Below are 15,309 nucleotides of genomic sequence, written 5' to 3' on the forward strand. Positions count from 1 at the left end.
CAGTCCCAGATTCCCCAACTGGTGGAAATTGTTTCTCTCTATCTATCCACTCAGTTCCAATTAATATTTTGACAACTTTGATCAAATCACCCCTTAATCTTCTAAATTCCAGTGAATACAACCCAACTTTGTGTCATGTCGCCTCACAATTTAACACTTGGAGTCCAGGTATCGTTCAGGTAAGTCTGTGCTGCACTCCCTCCAAGGAAAATGTATCCTTCCTGCCCAGAACTGAACACCGTTCTCCAGATGTCGTCTGACCAGGGCTTTGTGTATCCAGATGCTTTTCCAGTCACAGTGATACCTGAAATTAATTTATTAGGAGAGATGACTGAAACTCGGATTGTGTTTCCAGGAATTTATCCAAGATAGAGAGAAATTATTTCTGTTAACTGGGGAGTTGTGGACTAGGGGCATAGTCTAAAAATTGTAGCCAGGTCTTTCAGATTGAAATGGGGTAACAATTGTTGACACAAAAACAAAAGTTTGGAATTCTCTCCCACAAATGACAATTCCCTCACCAATATGGCCACCCATTTACACCCCCACCCCCCACCTTCCCCTCCCAAGATGGTGACAGGCAGTTGCCTGCATAAACCAGGCCTCTTACCAGGGTTTCCAGTCCCACAGCCACCATGTTTTTTTTAATTCTATGATGGGTTGTGGGCATTGCCCATTCCTAATAGCCCTGGAACTGAGTGGCTTGCTGGACGGTTTCAGAGTGAACCACTTCACTGTGGGTCTGGAGTCACATGTAGGTTGGCAGATTTCCTTCCCTGAAGGGGCGCTGGTGAACCAGATGAGGTTTTAAAACAACCCATGATAGTTTTATGGTCACTATTTCCGAGACGAGGTTTATATTCCAGATTTATTCGCTGAATTGAATCCATATCCTCAGAACAGGGTCTCTGGGTTTCTAGCCCAGTGACATTACCACTAGGCCATCGTCTCCCCGAGCCCCGAGCTCGCGCGCGGTTTCCAGGCTCTCCCCGGTTCATAATCTCCACCCGCCCTCTGAGCTCGCGCGCGGTTTCCAGGCTCCCCCCGGTTCATAATCTCCACCCGCCCTCTGAGCTCGCGCGCGGTTTCCAGGCTCCCCCCGTTCACAACCTCCAGCCGTCGGCTTCATTTCTCACCCTTTGTGATCTTAACCCGACCGCCTTCTTCCAGCTCCGATTCCAGTTCTGCGCATGCTTCAGTCGCAGCCTAGCCCCGCCCCTCCATCACTCCGATTGGCTCGAGAACCAAACGCAGCCGCGGACACGCCCCCTCCTGCTATTGGCCTGTCGCTGCTGTCAATCAGCCGGGCATTGTGAGCTGACAGGTGGGAGGTCACTGTCGGGAGCGGGTTAATAAACCCCGGGCGGGGGGGGCGGGGTTTACAAATCCCGAATGCGGCGCCAGTTAAGCAATGAACATTCTCCACTCTCACTATCCGCCGCTTCCGGCTTCTCTCTGAATCCTCCCAATATACTGAACACCAATGTGTTCACTCTGTTCCAATATTCTGAATGTGAGAATACCTTTACAAAAAGCAATGACCTGCTGAGACACCAGCGTATTCACACTGCACTCTCACTGAGACTCACAGTGATGGAAAACTGTCTCACCCCTGTACACAAACTGCCTTTGGACTGTGGCTGGGAGCTCCTGTCTGTTGGGTGTCAGATAGAAACTCGGCTTAAACTGTCACCCAACTGTCTCCAGGAGCAGCTGAGAAAACAAACTGTAGAATCCAATCGGACAGAATGACCCATCAGACAATCAATGTACAGGTTAAACCTTCCTTCCAGCCTCTGATCAAACACTTCTCCCTTTAAAACCAGGGTTCAATGTTCAGATACACACCGAGACAGAGATTGCTGACACTCAAGAACACTTCCCAGTGTCAAATAATCAGTCTGTTGTGAGTCCTTCACACAAGGGGCTGCTTCCTGGCTCCGTCTCCATGTGTGTCAGCTCACAAGGGCGTGACTCAGCACCGTGTCAGCATCTGACCGCCCCTATATCACGCTTCAGCAGCTGGGGCCCAGGCATCCAGAGTGGGGGAAGTTCTGTATGAGAGTTTCACTGTTTTCTGTCACTGTGAGCCTCAGGGAGCAGCAGTACACTGCAGCGTCGGTCAGCTGCAGCCCCCACATAGTTAATGTGGTTAATTTAGTCCGATTTCGAGCTCTGCAATTTGGCAAATTGGATCCAAAATTGGCTTAGTGGCAGGAGGCAGAGGGTGATGGTCCAAAGTTGTTTTTGTGATTGGAAGGCTGTGATGAGTGGTATACCTCAGGGATACTTGCCTTTTTTAGTCGAGGCATAGAATATAAGAGCAGGGGGGTTATGTTGGAGCTGTATAAAACACTAGTTGGGCCACATCTGGAGTAATCTGTGCAATTCTGGGCGCCACACTATAGGAAGGATGTGATTGCACTGGAGAGGGTGCAGAGGAGATTCACCAGGATGTTGCCTAGGCTAGAGTGTTTCAGCTATAAAGGGAGACTGGATCGGCTAGGGCTGTTTTCCTTAGAGCAGAGAAGGCTGAGTGGGGACCTGATAGAGGTGTACAAAATTATGAGGGGCATAGATAGGGTAGATAAGAAGAAACTTTTCCCCTCAGCGGAGGTGTCAATAACCAGGGGGCGGAGATTTAAGGTAAGGGGCAGGATCTTTAGAGGGGATTTGAGGAAAAATATTTTCACACAGGGGATGGTTGGAATCTGCAACACACTGCCTGAGGGGGTGGTAGAGGCAGGAACCCTGACAACATTTAAGAAGTATTTTGGTGAGTACTTAAAACGCCATTACATACAGGGCTGCGGGCCAAGTGCTGGAAATAGGATTAGAATAGATAGGTGCTTGATGGCCAGCATGGACGCAATGGGCCGAAGGGCCTTTTTCTGTGCTGTATAATTCTATGACTCTCTGACCCCGAGCCTGCTCACAGGAGGGATGGTTCCACTGTTACAGACCGAGTGGGAATGACATTCTATTGTGACATTGTGAAAGTTTAATGACATTCTGACGATGCCGGCACACATGAGGTCTACGATTTTAAGGTGCAAGATGGTGTGGCATTACTTTCCTCATCATCTGTCATAAGAGGATCCCCTCCACTATCCACTTTGTCTTGGTTATATTGACATGAAATAATAGTAATGATCGCCATCATCATCATCATTGAAACCTCTGATGAGTCTCTGGAAAGTCAGCGAGCTCTCTGCAACAGAGAAGATTCCCCACATGTCAAACTTGAAGGTGGATGTTTGAATCTTGATAAACAACATTAAGTTCACAACCATCATGTTACCAGATATCCGTAATCACAGACAAGTGATATGTCAGTAGCACGTGTATCACTGAGCCCTCAGTGAACCACTGGGTGCATGGGCTGAAACCAAGTTCAAATAATCCCAAAGCATCTCTCTTACCGTGTTCAGTTAATGCTGAGCAGATAGACACATTCTCAGTTATAATACTGAGAGGAACTTTTCAGTCATTTCAAATTGGAGACTGATGAAAATAGAATGAAGGAACATTTGAGAAAAAGAAACTCATCGTGACCATTGGAATGTGTTCTGTCTCGTTCACTGAAAGGCCGAATGAGTGGTCAGCAAAAGGTTCCAATGCAGCAGGTTGGTCGAGTGATTATGGTGTTGGACTTAGGTTCAGTCAACGAATGCTCAAGTGGAATTGAGCCTCCCACACCCAACCTCCTCCTGGGAGTTTTTTTGCCAGGGTTGTTCCTGCTTTTGTTGAGCGAGGAAGATGGAAGTAAGGGAACGATGCTGCTAGGCAGATCAGCAATTCTCTTAGTGAATTCAGAGTAGCGTCAAGGGGTTGAATGACACCCTCCTGTTTCTATTGAAGGACAATATATTTTCCAAAGACTGTAAAGAGTGGGATTGATGGAGAATGGAGAATGATGCAGAATGAGAAAGACAGATATATAGAAAGAGAGAAAGTTAGGTTGGCAGAGAGAAGTAATGATCAATTTATTTCCTAAAAAAGGCAGGTTGGGCACAGAGAGCTTTTGTAAGAATATTTTGTATCTGTCTTTACCAAGGAAGAAGATGCTATATGGCCACGGTGAAAGAGGAGGTAAGTAAAACACTAGAAGTATTTAAAATTGATAGGAAGAAGAGACTAGATAGACAGTCAATATTTAAAGTTAATAATGCACCAGGACTGGATGAGTTGCATCCATGGATAATGAGGGAAGTGAGAGTGGAAATTTCAGAGGCACTGGCCATAATTTTCCAATTTCACTTAGACTCAGAGGTGGTTCCAGAGGACTGGAGGATTGCAAACGTTATAACTTTGTTGAAAAAAAGTAAAGATAAGCCCAATAACTACAGGCCAGTCAGTTTAACCTCCGTGGTGGGGAAAATTCTAGAAGCAATGATTCGGGATAAAATTAATAATCACATCGATAAATGTGGGTTAATTGAGGAAAACCAGCACGAATTTAATCTTATTTATTGGCCATCCGACCCCAGTGTGAAAGCAAAGAAAAACCTGTTCATAATTGGGGTTCTCTATGGCAGCATTTTTACCCAGCATCCCCCGCGGTGGAGAATGTCCCCTGTCCATTACCACAGAGGAGCAGTGCGCAAGCGCAGTGCTGCCCAGTGTTGGGAGCATGCGCAGTGTCAGATGACCAGGGACAGACGCTTCTCTCCCGGATGCACAATGGGTAGAGGGGGGGATGGCGGGGGCGGAAAGAGCGATGGATCCGGCGGGTGGACGGAGAGGCTCCGGAAACATGTTGTGTAAACTGCAAACCCCAAATGAGAAGCTACCGGTTCTCCGTTTGCACAGAGCGGAGCCGAGAGGAAATGTCCCGGTGACAAACCCAGAGCAGGAGGGGAGAATGTTGTGAATTTCTATCCTGGACTGACAGGGATGGGTTTTGGAAACTCCTTTCACAGGGGGTTAGAAGAGGAGGATTTACACACAGCAAACTCAAACCGAGAGAAATGTGTGTCTCTTCTCAATTTCTATCCTGGGCCAACTGATGAATTTTGTAAACCAAAAAAAAAATTACAGGTGTTGGGAAGGTTTGGGTTGGGGCATTTTTTCTTTAGAAAAAGGGAGAGGGAGGAGCTGATAGAGGGCTTTACAATGATCAATGGGTTGGACGGGGTAGATATGGAGACAATGTTTCCACTTGAAATGTCTTCACTCAGAGAGTGGTGAGAATATGGAACTCACAGGAAACCATTGAGGGAGAAAAATTGTGATAGTTTCAACAGGAGACTAGATGAGTACATGGAAGAAAAGGGATTAGAAAGATAAGCTGAAAGGCTGAGATGATTTGCATGAAATGGGGGGAGAAGCATAAAACTAGCAGAACAGTTGGACAGAATGGCCTGTTTGTCTGTTGCATATTTTGAGTATTTCAATTTAAACTTCATTTACAGGGTATTCGGAGGGTTGGATTTGCAGATGGGAAATTCAAACCAAACATCACATCAAGATCTGACAGAGTCACTTGATTCATCAGGATCCGAATATCATTGGCCTTTGAATGTGCAAGGAGAAATGTTTGGCTGTTCTATCTGTGGGAAAATGTTTCAAACATCAGTGTGACTGGAAAAGCACGAAGACAGACACACACACCCCGAGTGAGAGTTTTCCAGTGAACTGACTGTGGAAAGAGCTTTAACCAGTTACACAGCCTGAAAAAACATCACACTGTTCACAGCGGGAAGGGACTGTACACGTGTTGTGTGTGGGTGTGGGGCTGGGCTTCAACTGGTCGTCCAACCTGGGGACACACAAGGACACCCGCACTATGGGGAAACCATGGAAATGTGGGGACTGTGGGAAGGGTTTCAATTCCCCATCTGAGGTGGAAACTCATCGACGCAGTCACACTGGGGAGAGACCGTTCACTTGCTCCGTGTGTGGGAAGGGATTCACTCAGTCATCCAGTCTCTACACACACCAGCATGTTCATACTGGCAAGAGGCCATTCACCTGCCTTGAATGTGGAAAGGGATTTAATGCTTTGTCAAACCTCCGGACTCACCATCGTGCTCACTCTGATGAGAGACCGTTTAAATGTTCTGACTGTGAGAAGAGATTTATAAGCAGAAAGGATCTACTGACACACCAACACACTCACACTGGGGAGAGGCCATTCACCTGCAATGTGTGTAGGAAAGGATTCACTCAGTCATCCCACGTCCTGACACACCAACTTGTTCACACTGATAAGAGACCTTTTAAATGTTCTGACTGTGAGAAGAGCTTTAAAAGTAAAAAGGATTTACTGAACCATGAACACATTCACACTGGCGAGAGGCCATTCACCTGCTCCGTGTGTGGGAAGAGATTCATTTCTTCATCCCACCTTCTGACACACCAATTTGTTCACACCGAGCAGAGACCTTTTAATTGTCCTGACTGTGAGAAAAAATTTAAAAGCAGAAAGGATCTTCTGAAACACCAACACACTCACACTGGGGAGAGGCCATTCATCTGCTCTATCTGTGGGAAGGGATTCACTCGGTTAGCCCACCTGCTGAGACACCATCGAGTTCACACTGGGGAGAGGCCATTCACCTGCAGTGAATGTGAACAGGAATTCATTGATTCATCTGACCTTCTGATACACCAGCGAGTTCATACTGGGGAGAGACCATATACTTGCCTTGAGTGTGGCAAAAGATTCACTCAGTCATCTCATCTCACTACACATCAACTTGTTCACACTGATCAGAGACCTTTTAAACGTTCTGACTGTGAGAAGAGATTTAAAAGTAAACAGAATCTGCTGACACACCAGCGAGTTCATACTGGGGAGAGGCTGTTCACCTACTCCGTGTGTGGGAAGAGATTCGCTCAGTCAAACAACCTGCTGAGACGCCAGCAAGTTCATATGCGACAGCAGGGGTTGGATTCTGATGTAATTGCTACATTTATTCACATGCAGGACTGAATCATGTCTGGATGCCTGTTTTCAGTTTTCAGTGGGGTTCCACAATTTGTAGTTTATATCAATGATTTAGACTTAAATGTAGGGGCAATGAGCAAGAAGATTGCAGATGATGTCAACATTGCTGGTGTGGTTGACAATGAGGAAGAAAGCTGTGGACTGCAGGAAAACATCAATGGACTGGTCAGATGAGCAGAGCAGAAAATTGGTAAATGTAAATCAATCTGGAGCAGTGTGTGATAATGAAATTGGGGAGGGCAAACAAGAGAAGGGAATGAAAATAAAAGGGATGACGCTGAGAACTACAGAGGAACAGAGAGACCTCGGAGTGCACATCCACAGATCCCTGAATGTGGCTAGACAGGTAGATCAGGTGGTCAGGAAGGCATTTGGGACACTTTCTTGCCTGAGGCCTAGAATATAAGAGCAGGGAGATTATGTTAGAATTGTGTAAAACACTTGTTAGAGCACAGCTAGAGTACTGAGTATGGCCTTGGTCACTGCATTAATCAACTATAAAGTAATCAATTAGCCTAAAACTAAAGACAAATTGATAATTTATCATAGAATTGCAGTCAGTATTCAATTAATCAAATCTAGGGGATAATGATAAAGCTAACTAACAATGGGTTGAAACAGTGAAGAAGTCTGATTTTTTCAGTAAATTAAACTCTGAGGTGTTTAGATGATAAGAGTTAAGAAAAACATTTTTGTTAATTCCCTCTAAAAAAATAAGGTGACTTTAGCACAATGGAAGAAGCTGATTGGTGGGTAGCTGATGAATCTTTATTTATTTTAATGATTAGCTTATTTTGTTTAAATGAGTTAATAATCAGATAAATAAAGGCATGGCAGGGCATCTAATTCCTGTAGAGTGCGCATCCAGTTCCATGTGGGAAAATCAGGATGCATCTCTGTGCTGGACAATCACAAGTGCAGGAAGTGTCATCAGCTGGAGCAGCGGGAGGCAAAGGGGAATGGTCAAGAGGTGGTTTTGGGACCACAAGGCTGTTTCCAGTGGAGTTCTGGATGGCTCAGCACAGGATTCCATGCTTCTGTGGTATATATCACTGCTTTAGACTTTAACATGGGGACATGATTAAGACATTTTCAACCTTGTCATTAACAGTGAGAAAGAAAGCTGTAGACTGTCGGAAGGTGTCAATAGAATGATCAGGTGGGCAGAAAAGTAGCAAATGGAGATCATCCTCGAGAAGTGTGAGGTAATAAATACATTTGGGGAGGGCAAACATGGCAAAGGGAAAGAATATTACTGGTATGATGGTGAGAAGTGTAGGTGAACAGAGGGACATTGGAGTGCATGTCCACAGATCCCTGAAGGGGACAGGCGAGGTAGATAAGGTGTTTAAAAAGGCAGACAGGATACTTTCTGTTATTAACTGAGACATAGAATACAAGAACAGGGAATATTTCTAGCATTTTCGGTTGATGAAAGATCACAGACCTGAAACTCCTCTCTCTCCATAGATGCTGCCAGAGCTGCTGAGTATTTCCAGCGTTTTCTGTTTTTATTATATGATCAGGGAGGTTATACTAGAGCTGAATAAACAACTAGTTGGACCACAGCTGGACTACTGAGTACAGTTCTGGTCAGTGCATTACAGGAAGGATGTGTTCACACCAGAGAGGGTACGGAGGAGATTTATGAGGATATTGACAGGAATGGCGAATTTTAACGATAAGGTTGGGGTTGTTTTCTTTGGAACAGAGGAGGCTGAGGGGAGATTTAACTGAGGTGTATAAAATTATGAGGGGCACAGATAGAGTGGATAGGAAGGACTTATTTCTGTTAACAGAGATATCAATGACTAGAGGGCTTAGATTTAAACTAATTAGCAGATGGTAACCCCCAGGATGTTGATAGTGGGGGATACAGCGGTGGGCGATGGTTGGATTCTCTATTTTTGGAGATGGTCATTGCCTGACACTTGTGTGGCGTGAATGTTACTTGCCATTTGTCAGCCAAAACCTGGATATTGTCCAGGTCTTGCTGCATTTGGACATGGACTGTTTCAGTATCTGAGGAGTCACGAGTGGTGCTGAACATTGTGAATTGTCCTGATGAGTGCAAGACAAAAAGCTTAGTCATGTCTCTTTTTTCACCAATCTTCTGTAATGTGGCTGGTGTTTACTATTTTAATACATCAAATAAATCAGCTTTGTTTCAAATATACAGCGCGTCGTGTGTTTGGTCTCTCTGAGATATCACGAGCGTGTTCCCTTAAATCCACTCAGGAAATGTCTTTAACAGGAAACCAACAATTAAACACATCACATCAAATAATTGGCAAAAATCAGGAACCACTTTTTATTCAATAAGTTATGACCTGAGACGTTCTGCCTGAAAGGGGATAGGAGCAGATTCAATAACAACTTTCCAAAGTGAGTTAGATCTCCAGTTAAAAGGTAAAGTCTGCAGGGCTCTGGGGAAAGGGCAGGGGAGTGTGGGCTAATTGTCAGCTCTTTCAAAGGTGATCACAACCCTATAAGGCAGCTCTATGTCGACAGGAGAAAGGCTGGTGTTCAACTCTCTGAGATAACAAGGAAGTTATGAGAAATCAGAACAAAACACTGGTTCAACCTCAACTGGAGTATTGTGTCCAATTCTGGATACCACACTTTAGGAAGGATGTGAAGGTATTGAAGAGGATGCAGAACAGATTATTGAGAATGGATCCAGGGATGAGAAACTGCAGTTATGAGGATAGATTGGAAAAGATGGGGCTGATCTGTTTAGAGAAAAGAAGATTCAGAGGAGATTTGATAGAAATGCTCAAAATCATGAGGGATCTGGACAGAGTAGACAGGGAGAAACGATTCCTAGTGGCAGAAGGGCTGAGGACCAGAGGACATGGGTTAAAGATGAATTGAAAAAGAAGCAATGGTGACATGAGGAAAACCCTGTTTATGCAGTGAGTGGTTAGAATCTGGAGTGCACTGACTGAGAGTGTGGTGGAGGAAGGTTCAATCATGCCTTTCAAACAGAATTGGATAATTATCTGAACAGAAAAAATGTGCAGGGCCGGGGAGTGGGACTGGCTGAGTAGCTCTTTCGGAAAGCTGGCATGGGCAAGGACATGATGGGCCGAATGACCTCCTTCTATGCTGTAACCATTCTATGATTCTAATGAAGGCTGTGGGGAAAGGGCAGGGGAGTGGGACTCATTGGCAGCTCCTTCAAAGGTGGTCCCAGCCCTACAATGCAGCTCCATATTGAAAAGAGGCAGTCTGATGTCCAACTCTCCAAGAATAAAGAAAGATCTCAACTCTTAGCAGGAATAGGCAATTCAGCCTCTCGAGCCTGCCCCACCATTCAATACGATCTTAATTGATCTCATTTCGGCCTGAACTCCAATTTCCCGCCCTCCCCCCATAACCTTTCAACTCTTTACTAATTAAAAATCTGTCTATCTCCTCCTTAAATTTATTCAGTGTCCCGGCATCCCCTGCACTCTGAGGTAGTGAATTCCACAGATTCACGACCCTTTGAGAAAAGTAATTCCTCCTCATCTCTGATTTAAATCTACCACCCTTTAGCCTAAAACTATGGCCTCTTGTTCTACAATGCCCCACAAGGGGAAACATCTGCTCATGTCTACTTTGTCTATCCCCTTTAGCATCTTATATACCCCAATTAGATCTCCTCTCATCCTTCTACACTCTAGCGAGTATAGGCCTAAACTGCTCAATCTCTCCTCATAAGACAAGCCCCGCATCTCTGGAATCAATCTAGTGAACCTCCTCTGACCTGCCTCCAATGCAACAACATCCTTCCGCAAGTAAGGGGACCAAAACTGTGCACAATACTCCAGGTGCGGTCTCACCAATGCCTTGTACAGTTGCAACAATACTTCCCTATTTTTATACTCTATTCCTTTAGCAATAAATGCCAAAATTCCATTTGTCTTCCTTATTACCTGCTGTACCTGCATACTAGCTTTCAACGATTCATGCACGAGGACACCCAGATCCCTCTGCACTGAAGCATTCTGAAGTTTCTCTCCATTTAAATAATAAGTCGACTTTTTATTCTTCTGACCAAAGTGGATAACCTCACACTTATCCACATTCAACTCCATCTGCCAAATTTTGGCCCATTCACCTAACCTGTCCATATCCATTTGTAAATTTTTTATTTCTTCATTGCAACTTACTTTCCCACCTATTTTTGGTGTCATCTGCAAAGTTAGCTATTGTACCTTCTATCCCTGAATCCAAATCATTAATATAGATTGTAAATAGTTGGGGCCCAAGGACTGAACCCTGTGGCACCCTACTAGTTACAGCTTGCCATCCAAGGAGCCCTTCAATTCTCTGTGAATGTCTTTCAAATGCTGACAAATTCCTTCCTTCTTTTGAAATTCCATTTCCTTATGCCTGGGATGCAGACAGTGCTGGACACAGAGGGAGCAGCAAACCTGGTTCAGAGTGGACACGCTGGGTATATCCCTCCTTAAGTAAGGAGACCAAAACTGTACACAGTACTCTAGGTGTGGTTTCACCAATGCCCAGTACAGCTGTAGCAAAACTTCCCTACTTTTATACTCCAACCCTCTTGCAATAAATGCCAACATTCCAGTTACCTTCCTAATTTCTTGCTGTACCTGCATGCTAACTTTTTGAGATTTATGTGCCAGGACCCCAAGGTCCCTCTGTACTACAGCATTCTGCAGTCTCTCTCTACTTAAATAATTTCTGATTTTCTATTCTTCTTGTCAAAGTGAAAACCCTCACATTTTCCCAAATAATGCACCATCTGCAAGTGTTTTCCCATTCACTTAATCTAGCTCTTTGTTTCCTCACAATTTGATTTCCTACCCATCTTTGTATTGTCAGCAAATGTGGCTGCAATACACTCGGCCCATTCAACCACGTCATTAGTATAGGTTGTAAATGGTTGAGGTGACAGCACTGATCCCATAATACCATAAGACTTAGGAGTAGAAATTAGGCCATTCGGCCCATCGAGTCTGCTCCGCCATTCAATCATGGCTGTTAAGTTTCTCAACCCCATTCTCCCGCCTTCACCCCATAACCTTTGATCCCCTTACCACCCAAGAACCTATCTATCTCGGTCTTAAATACACTCAATGACCTGGCCTCCACAGCCTTCTGTGGCAATGAATTCCAGATTCACCACTCTCTGGCTAAAGAAGTTTCTCCTCATCTCTGTTCTAAAAGGTCTTCCCTTTACTCTGAGGCTGTGCCCTCGGGTCCTAGTCTCTCCTACTAATGGAAACATCTTCCCCACGTCCACTCTATCCAGGCCTTTCAGTATTCTGTAAGTTTCCGTACAGTTCTGTTGAAGGGTCATGAGGACTCAAAACGTCAACTGTACTCTTCTCTGCCGATGCTGCCAGACCTGCTGAGTTTTTCCAGGTATTTCTGTTTCTGTTTTGAATTTCCAGCATCCGCAGTTTTTTGTTTTTATCTCTATGTATTTAATTTCTTGTTAAATTAATAAACATTTATGTTAGTTTAGATTAAAAAAAACCTTTTGAGACTGCGGTTTTATTTCTTAATTCAGAGCTGCATCTCAAAACATACCAATTGAAAATATAGGTTATGACATTTGTTCAAGTTTCTATCTGGGATTTAAACAACTCAGCCTTTACCAACTGCTGTGTCATAACATCGCTGCAGTACTACATTACACGACTAGAAATAATAATAAATGTACTTTATTACAGAAGCATAAATAATATATCTAATTTGTACAATATTACACCACTAGACATATCTATGTTGTTACAATCCCCTTAAAAGAAACAAATTCCCAGACAATCCTCAACGGAATAAATCGAAGGACAAGGTTAACTTTTAAAACTTATACTGTAACAATCAAACTAAAATCAACAAAAATGAAGCATGCATTAAAAGACAAATATTATTTGAATAGATAGGATAAATTTGACTTTAAACAGTTTATACAATAAAAAACAGGCTCCACAAAATCACCAGCATTTCCCCCCTCAGCATATTTGGCACTAATTCCAGTTACAGATTCCCGCAACTCTCTGTACTTCCCAGGGGAAGGAAAGAAAGTGATTTACTCACAGATGTTGGACAGAGGAGGAAGGTTAAGTGTCTGTGTGAAGTTAATAACAAACGCTGTGCTGTTTAAAACCAAACTCTGGAGAAAATGAGGGGAAGATGCATAGTAAACTCCCCTCCCCCACTCCCTCAGCTGGCAGCCCAGCGCGCAGGCGCAGAAAGCGCTGCTGACCGTGTTGTCCGGAGCAGGCGCAGTGCGGCTGCCACGAGCAGCCGCTCTCAGTAGCTTTTTGTTTTTATCTTTCCACCGATGCTGCCAGACCTGCTGAGTTTTTCCAGGTAATTCTGTTTTTGTTCTCGATCTCCTTTTGGGCCGCCGTAGACAGCAGCCATGGCCGTGGGGGTTCGCTCCGCGGCTTCTCGCTCTGGCCGGAGCCGCCAGCCGGTTGCCTGGAAACCTTGGCTCGAGAAGGTGCAGGAGGAAGGGGAACAATGGGTGGGGGTGGGGGTGGGGGTGGGGGTGGGGCTCTCGTGTCCGCGCGCCTGGCCTGCCCTGCCGCCTGGAACCCCAGCACGTCACCGCGGAGCAGAGTGATTCCTAATTGGCTGATTCAGGCAGGGTTCCATTGTGGACATCACAATGCGGAAGTTGGACAATGAGCTTCAGACTGAAACTTCCTCCTCTGGGCAACATCTGTGAGGAAATCAGTGTTTCTCCCTTTCTAATCTAATTCTGGTCTTAAATTGTTGACTTGCAGGAACTGAAGGAAATGAAGTTAATCCCGGGAGGGTGCAGACTCTGGAAAGGTTGCCCCAGTTCTCTCAATGAAAGGGGTGGTTTGCCCAGTAGTTGGCCGGTATTTAATGAGACAGTACAGTAATATAGACATTGAGTATTGCTGTAAAAAGAGAGAATCTGTCGAAGCTTTTCATTTGCACGCATCAAAATAGATGTGAGAATGTCAAATTTCAAAGGGAACAATAATTCATATTGTAAAACAGTGAGCGGATTGTTTTGCAAGCGTACTCAGGTCAAGTTGTTGCTTTGGGGTATGCACCAGGGAACAATCATGGCTAGCTTTTATTTAAATTCAGAAAATCCGAATCAAATCCAGTTGGTTGAGAGATGCCACTGGGGGAAACGACAAGGAATAGTTGTCCATGTAGCTTTTGTTCAATTGAAAAGGCACAATGCCTAGACAAATTTTCCTGGCTGAGGCCCAGGCCCAATAAAAGATTATCAGTTGGGCTCACAATGTGGCTCACTTACACTTGCTAGAAGCTCCATTTATCCCTATTCCAGGTCCGGTCCACTGCACATAAAGAAATTTTTTAGGAAGTCTTACTATAGCTGCACAGGGCATTGTTGAGGCCACACATTGAGTATTCTGCACAGTTTTGGATTCCTTCCTTAAGGAGGGATATACTGGCTTGGAAGCCATTTGTAGAAGGTTCACTAGGCTGATTCCTGGGATGAAAGATTGTCATCTGAGAAATGCTGAGCAGGTTGAGCCTTAACTCATTGGAGTTTAGAAGAATGAGAGGTGATCTTTTTGAAACAAATGGCATTCTGAGGAAGCTGGACAGAGTAGGTGCTGGGAGAATGTTCCCTCTCATGGGGAAATCTAGAACAAGGGGACACAGTTTAAAAAAGGGGTCTCCTATTTAAGATGGAGATGGGGAGGAATTTATTCTCTCAGAGGAGCGTTAGCCTTTGGAATTCTCTTCCACAGAGAGCAGTGGAGGCCGGGTCATTGAATATATTCAAGGCCGAGTTAGACAGATTTTTGATCAACAAGTGAGTCAATGATTATGGTGGACAGGCAGGAAAGTGCAGTTAAGGCCACATCAGATCAAACATGATCTTATTGAATGGCGGAGCAGGCTTGATGGTATGAATGGCCTACTGCTGTTCCCATTTCTTATAATCTCCGTTTCCAGGACAGGAAGCGGTGAACATGAATCTGTCGATCAGCTTGAATCGGCACCTTTAGGAAAATTGGGAGGGTGTATAGTCGGTACAGCAGAATGAGAATGTAGGGAAAGTGTGCGGGATGGAGATTCAGAGATTTTGGGGAATGAAAGAGGAAAGAATGTTCCATCAAAATTACAATTGTTTGTTCTGAATTTCTCCCCTGTACTGACAGCAATGACTTTTGTAAACTCCTTTTACAGGACATTAGAGGGGGAGGATTTGCAAATTGAAATCTCAAACCAAACGTCACGTCAACAGTCACTCGGTTCATCACGATGTGAGTATCATCGGCCTTTGAATCTAGAAGGAGAACTGTTTGTCTGTTTTGTCTGCTTCAAAAGGTTTTTAACATCAGTGTGACTGGAAAAGCACCGAGACACACAGG

The 15,309-nt window shown here is 44.5% G+C and overlaps 2 protein-coding genes across 2 annotated transcripts in view; both read left to right on the top strand.

The window, feature by feature from the left end:
• Nucleotides 1–15,309, top strand: part of LOC144698217 (uncharacterized) — a 141,715-nt gene that overhangs the window by 24,359 nt on the left and 102,047 nt on the right. The window lies entirely within an intron of this gene.
• The window catches only part of LOC144697800 (uncharacterized), a 56,659-nt gene continuing 45,421 nt past the window's right edge, over nucleotides 4,072–15,309 (top strand). The window contains 4 exon segments of the mRNA XM_078569792.1: nucleotides 4,072–4,092; nucleotides 5,909–6,148; nucleotides 6,383–6,675; nucleotides 13,035–13,039. Coding sequence (XP_078425918.1) covers nucleotides 4,072–4,092; nucleotides 5,909–6,148; nucleotides 6,383–6,675; nucleotides 13,035–13,039 — 559 coding nt within the window.

The sequence above is a fragment of the Cetorhinus maximus genome, chromosome 23 (genome assembly GCF_964194155.1).
Source record: "Cetorhinus maximus chromosome 23, sCetMax3.hap1.1, whole genome shotgun sequence".
Taxonomy (NCBI): domain Eukaryota; kingdom Metazoa; phylum Chordata; class Chondrichthyes; order Lamniformes; family Cetorhinidae; genus Cetorhinus; species Cetorhinus maximus.